The sequence below is a fragment of the Lepisma saccharinum genome, chromosome 12, assembly GCF_977018435.1.
Source record: "Lepisma saccharinum chromosome 12, izLepSacc3.1, whole genome shotgun sequence".
Classification (NCBI taxonomy): Eukaryota; Metazoa; Arthropoda; class Insecta; order Zygentoma; family Lepismatidae; genus Lepisma; species Lepisma saccharinum.
Genome location: NC_139240.1, coordinates 23,759,855 through 23,777,377, shown reverse-complemented (window position 1 = coordinate 23,777,377; position 17,523 = coordinate 23,759,855). Strand labels below are relative to the sequence as shown.

Here is a 17,523-nt window from a genome sequence, read left to right as displayed (position 1 = left end):
AGCATATTGCTGCCACCTCATGTCACTCTGAGGATATTTGACATGTCATGCGTAGAGGCAGGTATAAAGTCATTATCGGATTCCGTGATTTATTGTTGCTACCAGTGGTAAGTGGTGGGCATTTTGTTAATCACTTTTTTTAAGTGCTCTCTTGTTTTTTGTTTCATTAAGGCTTGATTCACATCTACGCTCAAGCAACACTCAGGTCACTCTTCCGTAACGCTCTGCTCACGGTCAGGGGGTATCCACACTAGTGGCCAAACTTCGCCCCAGTCAAGGTACGATCAACGTGAGTCGGGTGTTGGTTTCAGGGGTGGTCCCTCTGATAAAACATCAATATTCACAAAATTATTCAAACGGACTGTGTAAAACATTGTAATACTCCAAAAACTGAACCTGCTTTGCAACACAAGGAAAATGCCTCATTAAGCAATCAATGTGCCGTTCTTAAGTTGATAAGTTCAGCATGGGACTATATTTTCAATAATGCTGATGGAATAATTCAACAATGTTCGTTAAATGACAATGACTCCTTACCACAAGAATATAATTATTCTTTCGTTGCTTGTGTAACCACACATGTATGTCTTTCCAGTGACTTATTGTAAGGGTTGGTAGAGCCCCCTCGATGGCACAGTGGTAGAGTCCTCGCATTGTAATCAAGGCATGGAGGCATATAGTGGTTCAGATTCCACTTTAAACTGTTTGTCCAGTCCCGATTAGCCTTACTGTGCATAAAGTGGATTTAAAACAACAAATCAAAATTAAAGAAATAAAATTATTGCAATGGTTGGCTATTGTACTTGACCCAATAAAATAAACTTATTGTGTGAGGGAGATTCATGTGAACCAAAAATAGCCCCAAAAAATTAATTTACCTCAAAATGACAAAAATGTATTCACTTGTTTAAATTTTTGATTCATTGAAAATTTTGTTAAGGAGTTTAGTTTGTGTTTTAAGTCCAGTTTATGCACAGTAAGGCTAATCAGGACTGAACCTACAGTTTAGAATGGAATCCGAACCCCTATGTGCCTCCACCGGGTATCGAACATGGGACCCTTTGATTACAAGGCAACAATGTTACAACTGTGCCATCAGGGAGGCATAGTTTGTTAAGGGGGATTCTCAAATTCAGTTTTCACGAAATCTAGAAAAATAATATGTGACTGATGAAATTGTACAGTTTGTGAAGATAATTACTTTTAACACGTTATAACACCATTAAGCCTTGTTTCCATGATTATGAAAAACTAAATATATGCTGACCAAGGCAGTAATTTATTTTATTAAAAACATAAACTAAACGTAATGTTTAAACCTTCTAGCAAGGTCTTCTTCAGACTCTGTATCAAGTACAAAAGTAACAAGATACAAAAACAGGGCATTATATATACACAAACATTACTCCCTCCAGACGGGCAGGGAAGAATTGGAAGAGAAAGAAAAAGAGCGCGGTGGCTCAGTCGGTAATGCGGCTGACTACCATGCTAAAGGTCCCGGGTTCGATCCCCGACCGGTTCAAATCCGGGAACTTTTCTAACGATGGAAGCGGCCCCGGCGCCCACCCAGCATCGAATAACATGGGTACCTGGGGGAAACCCTGGGGGGTAAAGGCGGTCAGGGGCGTGATGTTGATCACATCACCCCATTCACGACCGGATCAAGAAAGTGTGGGGCGTTACCCCCACACCCCCTATACGCCTTCATGGCATGGTGCTATGCACAGGGGAACACTTTACCTTTTTTTTTATGGGGAAGACCACAGAAAAGATATGCAAAGTGCTTAAGAAAGCGGGAATTAAAACTTACAGGAAGGGAGGGAGAAGCATCTTAGGAATAGCGAGGAATGCAAACAAGAAAAAGTAAAACAGAGAAGAGGAAGGGATTATCTACGAAGTGAAATGTAAAGAATGTCAGAGTGTGTACATAGGAGAAACGAAAAAAGGCTGAAAGACAGGTTGAAACAACATAGGGATGATGTACGACTTAAGAGAGAGAGAAATGCAATATTTAAACACAGGAGAGAAACAGGACATGACATAGAGTGGGTTGAGGCTAAGCAGATAGGAAGGGAGAAGAGAATGCTAGTGAGAAAATGGAAGGAAGCCAAGGAAATAGAGAAGAAAGGTGAAGAAGACACAATGAACTGGAATGGGGGACTGAAGTTAAACAAAGAATGGAAGAAGATGTTAGAAAGAGTGGAAAGGACAAGAGAGAAAGAGGATAGGAGAAGGAAGAAAAATGAAGAGAAAAGAAAAACTAAATATGCTGACCAAGGCAGTAATTTATTTTATTAAAAACATAAACTAAACGTAACATTTCAACCTTCTAGCAAGGTCTTCTTCTGACTCTGTATCAAGTACAAAAGTAACATGATACAATAACAGGGCATTATATATACACAAACATTACTCCCTCCAGACTATTTAGAAAGTTGTTTGGAACTTTCTAGCAGGTGACTTTCACTTGCCAACTTCACTTTCACTTAGAAGGCTAAACACAATTACTTCCATATAGAATGTGGTTGGACTTTTAATCTCACGCTCTTTTCCCTTCATTTTTCTTCCTTCTCCTCTCCTCTTTCTCTCTTGTCCTTTCCACTCTTTCTAACATCTTCCATTCTTTGTTTAACTTCAGTCCCCCATTCCAGTTCATTGTGTCTTCTTCACCTTTCTTCTCTATTTCCTTCGCTTCCTTCCATTTTCTCACTAGCATTCTCTTCTCCCTTCCTATCTGCTTAGCTTCATCCCACACCATGTCATGTCCTGTTTCTCTCGTGTGTTTAAATATTGCATTTCTCTCTCTTTTAAGTCGTACATCATCCCTATGTTGTTTCAACCTGTCTTTCAGCCTTTTCTTCGTTTCTCCTATGTACACACTCTGACATTCTTTACATTTCACTTCGTAGATAATCCCTTCCTTTTCCTCTTCTCTGTTTTCCTTTTTCTTGTTTGCATTCCTCGCTATTCCTAAGATGCTTCTCCCTCCCTTCCTGTAAGTTTTAATTCCCGCTTTCTTAAGCACTTTGCATATCTTTTCTGTGGTCTTCCCCATACTCCTTATTCCAAACCTTCTCTCTTTTACTTTCTCTTCCTCTTTTTCTTTCTCTTCCAACATAGGGATGATGTACGACTTAAAAGAGAGAGAAATGCAATATTTAAACATACGAGAGAAACAGGACATGACATAGAGTGGGATGAGGCTAAGCAGATAGGAAGGGAGAAGAGAATGCTAGTGAGAAAATGGAAGGAAGCCAAGGAAATAGAGAAGAAAGGTGAAGAAGATACAATGAACTGGAATGGGGGACTGAAGTTAAACAAAGAATGGAAGAAGATGTTAGAAAGAGTGGAAAGGACAAGAGAGAAAGAGGAGAGGAAAAGGAAGAAAAATGAAGGGAAAAGAGCGTGAGATTAAAAGTCCAACCACATTCTATATGGAAGTAATTGTGTTTAGCCTTTTAGGTGAAAGTGAAGTTGGCAAGTGAAAGTCACCTGCTAGAAAGTTCCAAACAACTTTCTAAATAGTCTGGAAGGAGTAATGTTTGTGTATATATAATGCCCTGTTATTGTATCTTGTTACTTTTGTACTTGATACAGAGTCTGAAGAAGACCTTGCTAGAAGGTTGAAACGTTACTTTTAGTTTATGTTTAAAATAAAGTAAATTACTGCCTTGGTCAGCATATTTAGTTTTTCATAATCATGGAAACAAGGCTTAATGGTGTTATAAAGGGAAAAGAGCGTGAGATTAAAAGTCCAACCACATTCTATATGGAAGTGATTGTATTTAGCCTTTTAAGTGAAAGTAAAGTTGGCAAGTGAGAGTCACCTGCTAGAAAGTTCCAAACAACTTTCTAAATAGTCTGGAGGGAGTAATGTTTGTGTGTATATATAATGCCCTGTTTTTGTATCTTGTTACTTTTGTTCTTGATACAGAGTCTGAAGAAGACCTTGCTAGAAGGTTGAAACGTTACGTTTAGTTTCTGTTTTTAATAAAATAAATTACTGCCTTGGTCAGCATATTTAGTTTTTTTAACACGTTGCATGTTTTAGGCTGTCTCAATAGTATAAAGGTAAAAGTTATTTGTTGCAAATAATACTACTTGCCCGGAGATATGATAATCTACATAGGCATCACGCCAGCATTATACTTATTTTAGCATGTGTTGGGCTCTGATTCGGGACTGGTTGTAACTGTTTGCATATATGCAGTTTACCGCCACACAAGCGGTCATTGTTCAATCTGGTCACAAACTACACAAGCTGGAAACATTGTTAGGATGCAATGGCAACACCAACCCTGCCTATTTATGACCTGCGAGGGGTGGAAATGCCACTCCCTCAAAATTCCTAGAAACATCGAAGTGCTCGGTTCCTACACTGACATCCACTATAGGCAACATCTGCTGCCTAATAGGTAGCCATAGTCAAGGTGAAGTGATCAGCATGAGACTCCAGCCAGTACTCCTTTCTTCGGATTCACCAGAGCCTCTTTGATTAGAGGTTTGTTGATCATTGGAGCTGGGATGTTGCCTGAAAACTTCACCTCAGATCACTCACTCTGGGAATCAACTACACTTTCTGTAAAAACAACCCATGCACCCTTGTAACTCAGTCCCATAATTGTTGTAGGGAATGGGTTCCCAGAGTACATTGTGCTGCATGACGGTGTACTCTAGCAGACAAAATATCAACTTCTACATCAGTGTGTGTGTTCATTGTAACATCTGGTGTAGAAAAAAATATTACTGAGGAGTCATGATACTGACTGCTAGCCTTCATACCAAGCAAATGCAAACAAATAAAGAGTGCAGATGCAATCTTATGTCGTGGAGGATAAATGTTATCCTTCATTCACCGTTGAGGTGTGCCTGGGAACACTGAAGCAGCCTTACTTTGTTGGTGGCTTCTAAGCTGCACAATTAGGGTATTGATTTCTGTAGAAAGAGGGAAGGGTTGTTTTATATATGAAAAGGCAATATCATAAAATTTATGTACGTTACGGTTGTATTTCAGAAGCATTCTGCATCCTCGTCTCATGGTAGTGAAGAAACTATGCCTGCTCCAGTATCTGATACGGGTTTCCCTCCTCCAGAAGTGACAACAATAAAGTCTGAAATGGAAAGTTCTGATTCATTAGTTTGTGAACAATCATCTCTGGAGAATGTTTGGCTTCCAGACGAGTCGTGTGTCAAGACTGAAACCAAATCATTCCAAGAGCCTCCTAATGTTGACATCAATTTATCCAGTCAGTACATTGATGAAACTTTAGTTGATAAAGTTGAAAGTGAGAGTGATGAAAAAATGATGCATTTTGAAGTCACAAGTGAAGAAGCTCCTAGTGTTTCTGAAAGTGAAGGATTTTATCCGTATGACTGTAAACAATTTGTTGAGAAAGTGCCAGCTGAGGATAGTGACAGTGATGCGTTAGTATTAAGTGATGACGAGGACAGGAAGAAGAATGCAGTGATCATCGAAGAAGTGGAAGGCCAAGGGACAGATCCTGGAGAAAGGTAGGTGAAGGAAATTTTAGTACAAGGATTGAAAGCGAACATGACAGTACTAAAGTTCAAAATTGGACCTTATTATGTATGAGTTACAATGCAATTAACTTATTGAATATTGCCACCAATGCTGCAGTGGTAGTGGGTTATTCCATACAAGATCATCCAGGTATCCACCCCACCATCTCAGATTTGGATGAAATTTGGTGTGTGATACGTGTGGATAAATATAATAACCCATTTTTTTTTTTCATTTTAGGAATATCAACTCTAGTTTGAAATTTATAGTTCTTTAAAATTTTCTGCCATTTGATGGAATTTTTTGTGAATTTACATGCTCTACTTCACAATTCTTAAAAGTTTCAGACCCAATTATTAACATGAAAGTTTGAAATTTATCATAATACTTAATTAAAATTTTATGGGGATTTCAAATATCACGTAAAATGTTATCAAATGTCTCCAAATGCTCGCAATGTGAAAAGTGTGTTGTTTAATATGCACATATTTGCCTCTGTAACTTTTCTATTAATTTTTACAAACTTGGACTAATTCCCATCAGTGTTGGCTATTTTGCCTCTTTTTTGTATAAACAAAATACAACTGTGTGGTTTGCTTTTTATACAGATATTAAAGTTTGTAAAATATAGACCATTGTGAACCACACAATGAAATGCATGGTTTTTACTAAGCACAAGTAGAAGCAATTGTTCAACCATATTCTGGAAGTATGTATGTGGGTTATTCCACGTCAAATCAACGAAAATAAATGCACTTTTCAGATTCATGTAAAGTAATTCAAATAAAATTTACAGGATTGGCTCTACCCATGAAATGATGACAATAAATATTTTTTTGAGATTTTTCAGTTGCTCAGTTTTTTGTGTAAGACCCCGTAAAAAATCGAAAAATTGCAAAAAGTAATGTTTGGGTAATTACAAAAAATCATTTTTCTCAGCTCCTATAGAAGCTAGAGAGTTCAATTTGGTTTAATTTTAAAGCTCTTGAATTGGGCTTCCATATGACATGTCACTTGTCAAGGTTTTGTGACTTTAATAGTTCAAGGTCACCAAAAAATTATATGACCTCGTATATATCCAAAAGTGTATTTTTTTTATTTTGAATATAAATTCTGGTGTGGAGACTGAGAATTAATTTTTTTGGAGGAGGCAATGCTGTCTAAAATTAGCATAGAAATTTTGGTGGTAGGATTGAGTATTAAATTTAAAGGAGGAAATAGGAAGCTCTTGATAAAGTGTTAAATCTTAGATTGTCGAAAGATTTCTGTAATGGAGAGAGAGTTCGAACATTCAATTTTGGAGACTGTATTTAGCGATATTGTATCTACATGTTTTCGACCCCAAACGTACCAAAAGAGAAGCTGGAAAAGACTAAATATCTCGGGATCTTAGAAAGTATTGACACCCCATTAAATTAATATTCTTGATAGACTGCAAAAAACTGGATGCAAACATTTTCTTGCTTGCTTCACTCGCAATCATGTGTTGCGAGAATGAGTGTTTGGCACTTTACTGAGGTGAATGTGAAGTTTTTTACTATAGCTGCATTACAAGACATTAGCGATATTCTCGATATTGATTAATAACATCACTTCTTAAAATATAATGCTTAGTGTTTGTATACTGCTTAATTTAAAGCAGGTGCATCATTTGGGACAAAAATATATCGAATCCACATTTCTAACTTCTCACAGCGAAATTTTAAATTCACACTGAAGATAAAATCCAAGTAAGTAATTATTGTTATGGATGTTACTAAAATAATTATATTTACCCCATGACAACAGGGGTGGGGGTGAGTTCTTTGAAAGAGGAACCCTGTTATATTATCGCCCTGAGGTTAAGAATTTCTAGTTGGGGTTCTGTAATGTCTCGTGAAACAAATTGAATCTGCCATATGGCTGGAGCATATTATTTGGTTTGCCAAGGTTGAATTATTCTATCTTTATCTTAAGTTGTGTAACAATTTGTGTTAAATACTCAAATTGAGTTTTATAAACCCACTTAAAAATACTATTTATATGCATATTTACATATTTTAATTTACTACATTTAACCAATCAATGTGCTAGCTTTAAGTTTTTTCGAAAATCGAACAATCAAAAAATATGAACAATGTAACATGGTATTTCATTCAAATAGACATCAACTATTACACATTCATCCAAACTGTTTTCGGGGGATTATGATGAACGATTTTAGGGATGGTCTTGAGTGATAGGCATCCCTGTTTAGGGAATAAGGGCAGATCAAGTATAATGTTCTGTAAAGCTAAGGAAAAAGTTACTTTTGGTAGACACGCTGTCGTAATTAAATACTTTGTGGGGATTACAATGTGGTTTGAGGGCGCGAATGAAGTTTTTTTTAGGGGGTCACATGATATGATTTGGAGGGACGCATGACTTGATTTTTGGGGGAATGCGCCATTGGCTTTTAGGGGGATGGGCACTTCTGCTCTCCACGAAGGAAATAATATCCTGCATCTTCATACTTGGGATTTTTACTAGCAGCCGTGAGTGATAACTTGCATTATGAAAAGTCTAAGAAAAAACAAAAAGCACAACACTATAACAAGGCAACAAAACAGCACCATAACACAACAAAGAAAAAGCACAACACAACTAGTTAAGAAAATCAACCCCACACGTGATTATGACGCAAAAATAACGAGAGGCGTCTTGCAACTACAAGAAATGCAAAGAAAATGTGGCAACAACGTCTGAGTAAAAGGTAAAGTGTTCCCCTGTGCTTAGCACCTTGCCATGAAGGCGTATAGTAGGTGTGGGGGTAACACCCCACACTTTCTTGATCCGGTCATGAATGGGAGTGATGTGATCAGCATCATGCCCTTGACCGCCTTTACCCCCCAGGGTTTCCCCCAGGTACCCATGTTATTCGATGCTGGGTGGGCGCCGGGGCCGCTTCCAATGTTAGAAAAGTTCCCAGATTTGAACCGGCCGGGGATCGAACCCAGGACCTTGAGCATGGTAGTCAGACGCGTTACCGACTGAGCCACAACGTCTGAGTGCACGCCCTTATCAGGAGCGGTTTGGTTATTGTTAGCTATTGTTGCCAGTGTTAAATTTCATGAAAGGGTTGCCGATGGGGACATAATAAATGCGAGGACTTTATTTCTGGAAAAGGTGCACCGCTATTGTGTCATGAGTGAGGCAGTCAGAAATGATGACAAGAGATGTATGCATCAATGTTTTTATTGTTGGATCTTGTAAATAGATTGTGAAGGGGTGAACTGTTGCCTGTGCATTGTTCCAGTGGAAACCTTGGGCTGCGTCCTGGAGAATGAATGAATAGTTCTCAGCGAAGTTGCAGATTACAAGATATCCACCTTCTTTCAGAGATGGCTTCAGATGGGCGAGGTAACTGGACGGTTGATTAGCAAGAAATGAGTGTTGAAGAAGTTTCGGAAGTTTTTCAAAAAGTATGCTGATGAATTCTTCAGTAGGTTTGACTAATGTCTGAAGAGATGTTCTTTTTTCAACTTTTAACCACTGTTTGTAGGTGATGTTTTCAATGCAGTTGAGCTCAAAAGCTTTTTCAATCTTCCCTTGACTTCTTCAAACCCAGAACAGTTTTTGCAATCTCCAAAGTAGCAAGCTTCAGTTGGATTAGCACACACTACATACATCATAATATCTTTGTAAGACTTAATTGGTCTATCACCTTCCATCAGTTCTTTCATCCTACGATGCATAACCATAAGTTTTGGGTTTTGGTGCATTGTACATACACAAACACTGTGGGTTTCACTTGCACCAGCAAGAACACAGTACTTACGACTAAGTTCACAAAACTTGGAAAATCCTATTTTCAGCAGTGGATATATCTGTTTCTGCTGCTTCAAAATCTAAAGTTTTACCAGGTTTAGGATCAGGACATGACATGACACCTTTTTCTTTAACCAGGCTTTTAGCTTTCCTTGCAACGTAGTCTGATACTCCAAATTCATCTTGAATGTCTTTCAAAGTCCAGCTTTTAGGGAGCGTTGTCAATATTTGCATCCTGATGCTCTTATCATCTGTAGTATTAAATTTTTCCTTCAATTGGTTGATAATTTCACGGTCAGAGGAGAGAGGAATAGCATCTTGTTCAGGATCTGAATCTATGTTCAATACTCTGCTTTTGAACACTGATGCTGCTTTCTTAAGCTTTTCCTGAGGGTATTTCTTCTCACATAATCATCTTTTCTGAATAGGTGTTTCATTAAAAGCAATCAAACTTTTGTTCAGAGCATTTAGAGCTTCATCTTTTTCTGATGTACACAAAGGATCTAATTGTTGAAATTCTTCAACAGAACTAGATTCTAAATTTTGTAACCTTGTTTAAGAAAAGTAAATGTTTGCACCAAGTTCTTGCTTACAGTTCTTAGGTTTTTCTTGAAGGAATTATGACTTGACTTTTCAAATGGATTGCAACAGTACAGTACATTTTACTTGAAGCTGTTGAAGTTGATGGTTCCATGCTGGTCACTGAATTCTGGTCCAAGGCAGTGATAAACTAAGTCGTTTTTCTCCAAATCTGTAAACAGAAAGGTAGAGCTAAAACAAAGATCCTCTTGGGCAGTACACCACTGAACCTTCTGTTCCAAGAGATTATCACAGACTGAATGTTGCTTGTGTGAACAGGATGAAACATGTATTCTTTTGCTGGCACTAGGAGTGCATGTCATGACATGCTACCTCATCAAGTGACAATGTCACCCACTCCTAAATGTTAAAGGCCTCCCCGATGGTGCAATGGTAGCATTGTCGCCTTGTAATCAAGGGGTCCTGGGTTCGATACCCGGTGGAGGCACAAGTGGTTCAGATCCCACATTAAACTGTAGGTCCCATCAAGGGGTCCCGGGTTCGATACCCGGTGGAGGCACAAGTGGTTTCGATCCCACTTTAAACTGTAGGTCCAGTCGCAATTAGCCTTACTGTGCATAAAGTGGACTTAAAATAGCAATTCAATTCTAAACTGTAGGTCCAGTCCCGATTAGTCTTACTGTGCATAAAGTGGACTTAAAACAACAAATCAATCAAATCCTAAATGTTGATTATATTGTATTTTTATATTGTGTCGAACTAAAAGGAAGACTGGGAGGAAAGGGTTTTCATTGATTGAATTTCAATTAACAATTGCCACAGAGGGGGAAAAATTGCAATATTCAGCTGTACCTAATTGTTTCAAAATTATTTTTTAATATGATCCCATTGCAATCCCATTATGAAATGTTTACCACTTGTACAACACATTAGTAAGCAAAAAATATTTTTTCAGATATTTTTTTTTAAAAAAAAAATACTCTTTTGGATATAGGACAAGGTCGTCATAATTTTTTGGGCGACCTTGAATTATTAATGTATACAAAACCTTGCCAAGTGACATATCGTATGAAAACCCATTCCAAGAGCTTTAAAATGGAACAAAATTGAACTTTCTATCTCTTATAGGAGCTGAGAAATATGATTTTTTTGTAATTACCCGAACCTTACTTTTTGCAATTTTTTGACTTTTTTACATCCTACACAAAAAGCTGAGCAACTGAAAAATCTTATTTTTTTGTATCACTATAGATATAATCCATTCTGTAAATTTTGTTGAAATTGGTGATGGTCAAGTTGTGTGGCTTGTTGATTTGACATGGAATGACCCACATACTTTTTTTTTATAGAACAATCCATTGATGGAATGATTTCAGAGGGAAGTCAGCATACCACAACCGACAGTGTGGCATATTTTGTGAAAGTTACTATTGAATTATTTGGAGTAGTAAGCTCAACTAAGCACCCACATGAGGAATGATTTCGACAAGGCTCTTTTGTGCACTCATTTGGCTGTGAACTGGAGCCATCCACCCACATGTCCCACTATGGCTCCGGCCCACATAGACCAACTTTTGCCATTAGTATACATTTTTCATGTGACGTGTTATTGTTAAATTGGCTGCATTACCCCACCCCCTTCTTACCTCTCCAGCTACTTTTTTATTGTGCCGAAGATGACATAATGTTGTTATCCTGGAATCATTTATTTTTGATTTCATATGACCATCGGTGGATTTGGTGGGTGATGTTACCGAATCTAGACGTGCCTCCCACACCTTTAACACCTAAAATTACCCTAGGAGGCACTTTATCCATCCTTTGTAAAACTAGCTCCAAAGTCAGTTTTAACTCCCTTTAAGGTGGAATTTAGCTCTTTTATGCACATCAGTTTTGGTAACACTGCCACGATTTTCATTGAAGGTGAGGAGAAATGCATTGCACTTGTGGGAATATTATTTTATTTTTTCTCTTGGGAATAATAAACTTCGATGGCATAGAAAAATATATCAACAGATTAAGGATCTAATTGACAGGCAGAAAAGTCAAAACTTCCATTTGATTAGCCGTAACTTGAAGTTGTCGTGAGGAATACATGGGATTCTGAAAATTGTTATTAATCATATTTTCAAATATCATGTCTAGCTTAATAATCAACATAAAAAATACATGGGGAGAAATTCATACCTTCTCATACACTTCGGACGATATTGAAATAAATGTACAACCAGCTTTTTACAATTCTTGATGTCACAAATATTGAAAGCACTAATTTACAAGTTTTTCTGATAAGCCCCACTCCTTAATTTGGTTTTTGGGGATTTTTATTTGAGCTAGGTTTCTATGAAAGAATCCATATGGTAAAATCTGGGTTGAGTCCATCCATACCATTGCTGAGTGCCATTGAAAACAGCATTAAATTTACTACAAGAAGATGAAATAAAATTCGTGATTATTTGCACCCTGTCCCTCATTATAAAAATAATATGTAAATTGTTAAAATACCTTTTACAATTATCCCCGGTTAATATTCTTTTTGAGTGTTCAAGGATTTTCCATCAAAGCTCGACCCCTTCTTCCTCTTTCACAGGGTTTCTTGTTCAAATTCTGCCACTCCAGTCACAGCAAGCATTACTGAGAAGTTTTTGATATCCTTTCATCATAAACCAGGAAGACAAAATTTTGTGAGATGACAGCCTACCATTCCTAAAGTAGTAGAGCTTTTAGATATGTAAAAGCTGACCTAAATTATTACTGCCATGTTCATTTACAGTCTGACATTTGAGGTTTCTTATGTTTTTTTTTTGTCTCCTGTTTGATGTGTGTAGCTTGAAAAGAGCGAATAGGATTTCCAGGTGTGACTGCAGTGCAGGGTTATCTGGGGAAGTGGGTGGCAAGTCATCAAGCAATGATTAGTACTGATCTATCACTACCCCCAAACAGTTGATCATGTCTGTTTGCTAACAGATCATGCATATTTTTCTCGACTGAAATGTACAAGTGTGAGAACTTAAGTATCATATTTCAACTTTTGGATATGGAAGAAATAGACTGAAATGGTGTAGCTGTACTTTTATTACCACATTAATAACTACTTTGAGGGCCTCCCCGATGTTGCAGTGGTAGCGTTGCCACCTTGTAATCAAGGGATCCTGGGTTCGATACTCGGTTGAGACACATAGTGGTTTGGATCCCACTTTAAACTATAGGTCCAGTCCCGATTAGCCTTACTGTGCATAAAGTTGACTTACAACAACAACTCAATCAATCAAATAACTATATTGAACATCTTTAAATTACGGAATTACCAAGTATGTCTCAATATCAGCAGCAGTTGGTGAGAGCAATAGTGGTATTGGCTCAAAATAGTGTGCCAACCCTAGTACATGTGCCTTGTTGTACACAAAGTATTTACAAAGTATGCAATTCAATTGGCTTTATCATATTTTCTATGTAATTTGTAAAAAAAATAAGTGAGATTAGTGTTATGCTGTATAAGAGATACAGTTCATTGACTCTGATCTCAACATCTTTTTATTGCTAAAGTTTAAGCCAAAAGAAAAGAGTCCCTTTTTTTTTTGTTTAAGAAAATTGAGAACAAAAAGTTCTTCATGACTGATACTTCGGTTACTTCACCACCCACCTTTTAGGTTTCAAATTAACCACGCTTCAGAATGTATGGAATCAAATTTATTTTTAATGAGATAATAATCGTAGAAATATATGTGTAAAATCCACCCTGGTAGTTTTAGCCCATAATCAACTATTTCATTTTCATATATGGCTATGTATTGGTACAGTCCTACAGAATTAACTTGAGAGAAATGGCCGCTTTGTGAGTGATGCAACTGGACTCGAGTTGGCTGGAGCGGGAGACTTCCCGCTGTAACGGGCCAATGGAAACTCTAATGTTCGGGCACGCGAAATGTTACCAACTGTTGAAAGGACTCACATGCAGTGACTGGTGAAGCAAGCGAAGTGGCAGTGCATAGAGCTTTCTTTCTGATTTTTTATTTCGTGTATTAGTGAGTGTCTGTGTGCAATTGTTTCGACAGCGCGGTAAATGGATAGAAGCCAAATCAGAAAAGAAAGAACTGCACATTCACACAACGAAGTGTACGCGTTCTCATTGAGGACGCATTCCAACAAGTATCAGTTGAAGATTGGAGGAAAGTGGTTGAGAATGCGCATAAAGGGGAAAAATTTTATTGGGAGAAGGACTGTATCATTGAAGAAAATATTGATAATTTCATCATCAATATTGAAGAGTCAAGTCTTCTGTCGAATTCTTCTTCAGACAGTGAAGAAGAAGACTGCGACATAACAGAGCTTGACGGAGACTCCAAGGATGATGACCTCAGGTGTTTTCAAGTTACGGATTAAAGGTAAAGAATAAACTGTTTATCCATTACACAATGTAATTATTTTTCAAATCTCCCATCTCCCGTTGTCAGCTGATTGCCCGTGATTAGCATGAGAGTCAAGCGTTTGCTGCAGGTTGGTACTCCTGCAGCGGCACCGGCAGCCATTTCTCTCAAGTTAATTCTGCAGGACTGTAAGATAGATTAAATTACATTTTAACATGGAGATGAAGACTATGTTCACTTAAGTTTCAATTTCACTGCATCTTTCACTTGATGATTCATATTTGAAGACCCACTACAACAGGAAAATTACTATTGTATGTGTGCTACTGGGCTTTGAGCGTATACCACTCATTTTGCCTGTTCGAGCATTTTTTGCACCTGTCAATTACGTACGCTGTCTAGCGTCATCCTTACGAACTATTAGACACTCGAACAAATAGCCCTTGCTGCAGCACTCTACCCACTACTAACCTGCACTGCAGCCTAAGGCCCAGGACCATCAAGAATGGTGAAATGATGCATGCACCCTTGTCAGCTGTCAGGGGGTTTGATGAACTTACTTTATTGTGTTCCAAGGTAGGTCATAAGGTGAAAAGTGATAATGTGATTTCCAATTTATTTGATAATTTCAGTTACATGAAAATATTTGTATGTATTTTGTATTATCATTTTTGTGTGTGCATGCACTTGGTTATGAAGAGAAACCAGTATCTGTAATGCTGTTTTAACTGTAGCAATGAGATTGGATAAATTGGTACGGGATGATGGGTTTAAAATCGCAGTTTTCGGCATTTGAGCACTGCATGGGATGTGGACTTCTGCATTCAACTGTTTACCTTTTACCAGGTAGGCTTTTTACTATTCGCCTCCATAGTTTTGCAATGCTGAATTTTGTGCGTGATTTATAGCGATATAATTTTATTCCATAAAAATAAAATATTAAGAAGACTACATCCTGATATAACCCCTAAATGCTGAGCCTGATTTTCCCTCGTTAGACATTACCGAGCCTTTTTCCAACTGGAAATTTAAAATTATGCAAAGCTTTAAATAACAATGTATATCTTGGAAGCTATGAATGCTAGAGTTACAGATATTAGCTCATTTTGTTCAGTACAGATTAGGCTATAAGCGTATGTTCAAAAGCTCTATTTCCTTTATCAAGTAGTAGAAGAAAAAGAAGAAAGTTAATTTTTTTTTTTTTTTTACAAATAAATTTGTTACTTTGTCTGGCTGCCACATACAGGCAACACCAGCGGTGGTTCATATATGTTCCATTCTCATGACAAAATTGTGTAATTGTTTGCTGATACTTTTACAGAGAAAAATATTTCCTAATGCAAATGCTGTGCTTGTCTTCGGCAAGAATTTTATAATACCGCAAGGTTTTTATAATATTTTATATGTAGGAACCTCTGAATGCCAGAGTTACAAATTATACGTCGTTTTCTTCAGTACAGACTAGCCTATAAGCTTATGGTAAAAAATATAATTTATCAAGTAGAAAAAGACGAAGAAATTGTGAGAAAATTATTTTTGTTACGAAATTTGAATTTCATTTTACCCCCACTTAGGCAATACTGAGAAGGAGGGGGGGGGGTTCAAAATGGTACCAGCATATTGCCTGATATGTGTGCCATTCTTCTGGGGAAAGAATTGCACACTTGTTATTGATAATTTCTGATGAAAGAAACATTCTAATGTGAAAGCTATGCTTGTTTTCGGCAGGAATTTTAAAATTCTGCAAGGTTTTCAAAAACTATGATTCCTAGAGTTACAAACTATACCTTGTTTTCTTCAGTACAGACTAGGCTATAAGTCTATGGTCTAAAAAAAATGAATTCCCATTTGTCATGAAGAGGAGGAGGAGGACTAAAGTAATTTTTTTTTTTTTTTTTTTTTTTAAATTGCACTCTGTCTCAGAAACTACAGAGCATTCAAAAAGTCCCCGCACTCAAAGTTCGAGAATTTTTTGCTTATAATTAATTGAACTTGTCAATGTAATGAATACATACATATCTTGAAATATACAAAAAATAATTTGTAAACTAAATGTGAGGAATACTGCAATCTCTGAGGTCAGTAACACACTGACAAGATAGCATACCACTTTCCGTGCGATGAAATACACAAAAAGAATATGGAAACTAAATTTGAAACAATCCTCCGTTGCAGTTTTACCTGGTGCCGGATCATCAGCAAATAGACTTCTCCATTTCTCCACACATCTTTCATATGACGTACTGAAAATATGCTTTCAACATGTGATTTGCTCTGTGTGCGTAAAGCTTAATGCCCACTGAGACGTGGTGAGACACGGAAGCAGAACCCAACTGATGCATTTCCGACGTCTCAGTGGGCGATAACCTTCAAGATAACCTGCAGACTTCTGGGACGGAAATTTTGTACTTCTGTTCCCCACGTTTCCCTGTAGTGGGCATTACACCATTTGATTTCAGTGGAAGCAGACAACAGAAGTCCTGTTGCCACATTACTCAGTGTTTCTCCGCATCTCAGTGGGTGGTGTGCTTAAAAGGCATTGTTGACAAACTGTGATTGTACGTCTCACACCGAGGACTGTAGCAGCGGCACTGCTCTAAGCATAACATAAATTCGTTCTTCAAGGTCATACCAATCACTACTGGTAGACTTGACAACTAATTCAGATGAATGCCTTAGAAGCTTTTTTTTTTAAAGTATGAGTGCGGGAACTTTTCAAACCCACTGTATGAATGCTAGAGCCAAATTATACCACGTGTTCTTCAGTACTGACTAGGCTATAAGCCTATGGTCGAAAAAACAATTTTAATTTACCAAGAAGAAAAAGATGAGTGTAAATATACATTTTTTATACAAAAACTGAAATTTGTCAGATTCTCACATGTGCAACGGCAGGATGCGAGTGTTCAAAATGATACCTACATATTGCCTGCTGTATTTGTTCCATTCTTGTGTCAAGAACTTTGCACTTGTTGCTGATACTTTTGTAGAAAGAAATATTTTCTAATGTAAAAGCCATGCTTGTTTTCTGTGTGAAATGTAAAATCCCCCTGAAGACTTATGTAGCACTCAAAATATTGTATCTCTGAACATTACATGAGATACAGTATGCTCCAAAAGTCTAAAATGTTCCATGTGGCATATGTGTCACATGCCAGAGTTAGCGACCTGACCAAAATGTGACACACATGTCACATCAGAAGCTTAAGGGATAAAGGTACCTACACTTAAATTCAGATAAACAAGCACCCACGTTTAAGTTAGTAACTCCAGCTTTGGAGGCGATCAAACATATCAGTAAACCGGAAG

At 37.5% G+C, this 17,523-nt stretch overlaps 1 protein-coding gene across 1 annotated transcript in view; it reads left to right on the top strand.

Moving 5' to 3' along the window:
• Positions 1-17,523, top strand: part of LOC145996412 (uncharacterized) — a 98,215-nt gene that overhangs the window by 12,902 nt on the left and 67,790 nt on the right. The window contains exon 3 of the mRNA XM_083132867.1: positions 5,015-5,511. Coding sequence (XP_082988993.1) covers positions 5,015-5,511 — 497 coding nt within the window. The remainder of the gene's footprint in view (positions 1-5,014; positions 5,512-17,523) is intronic.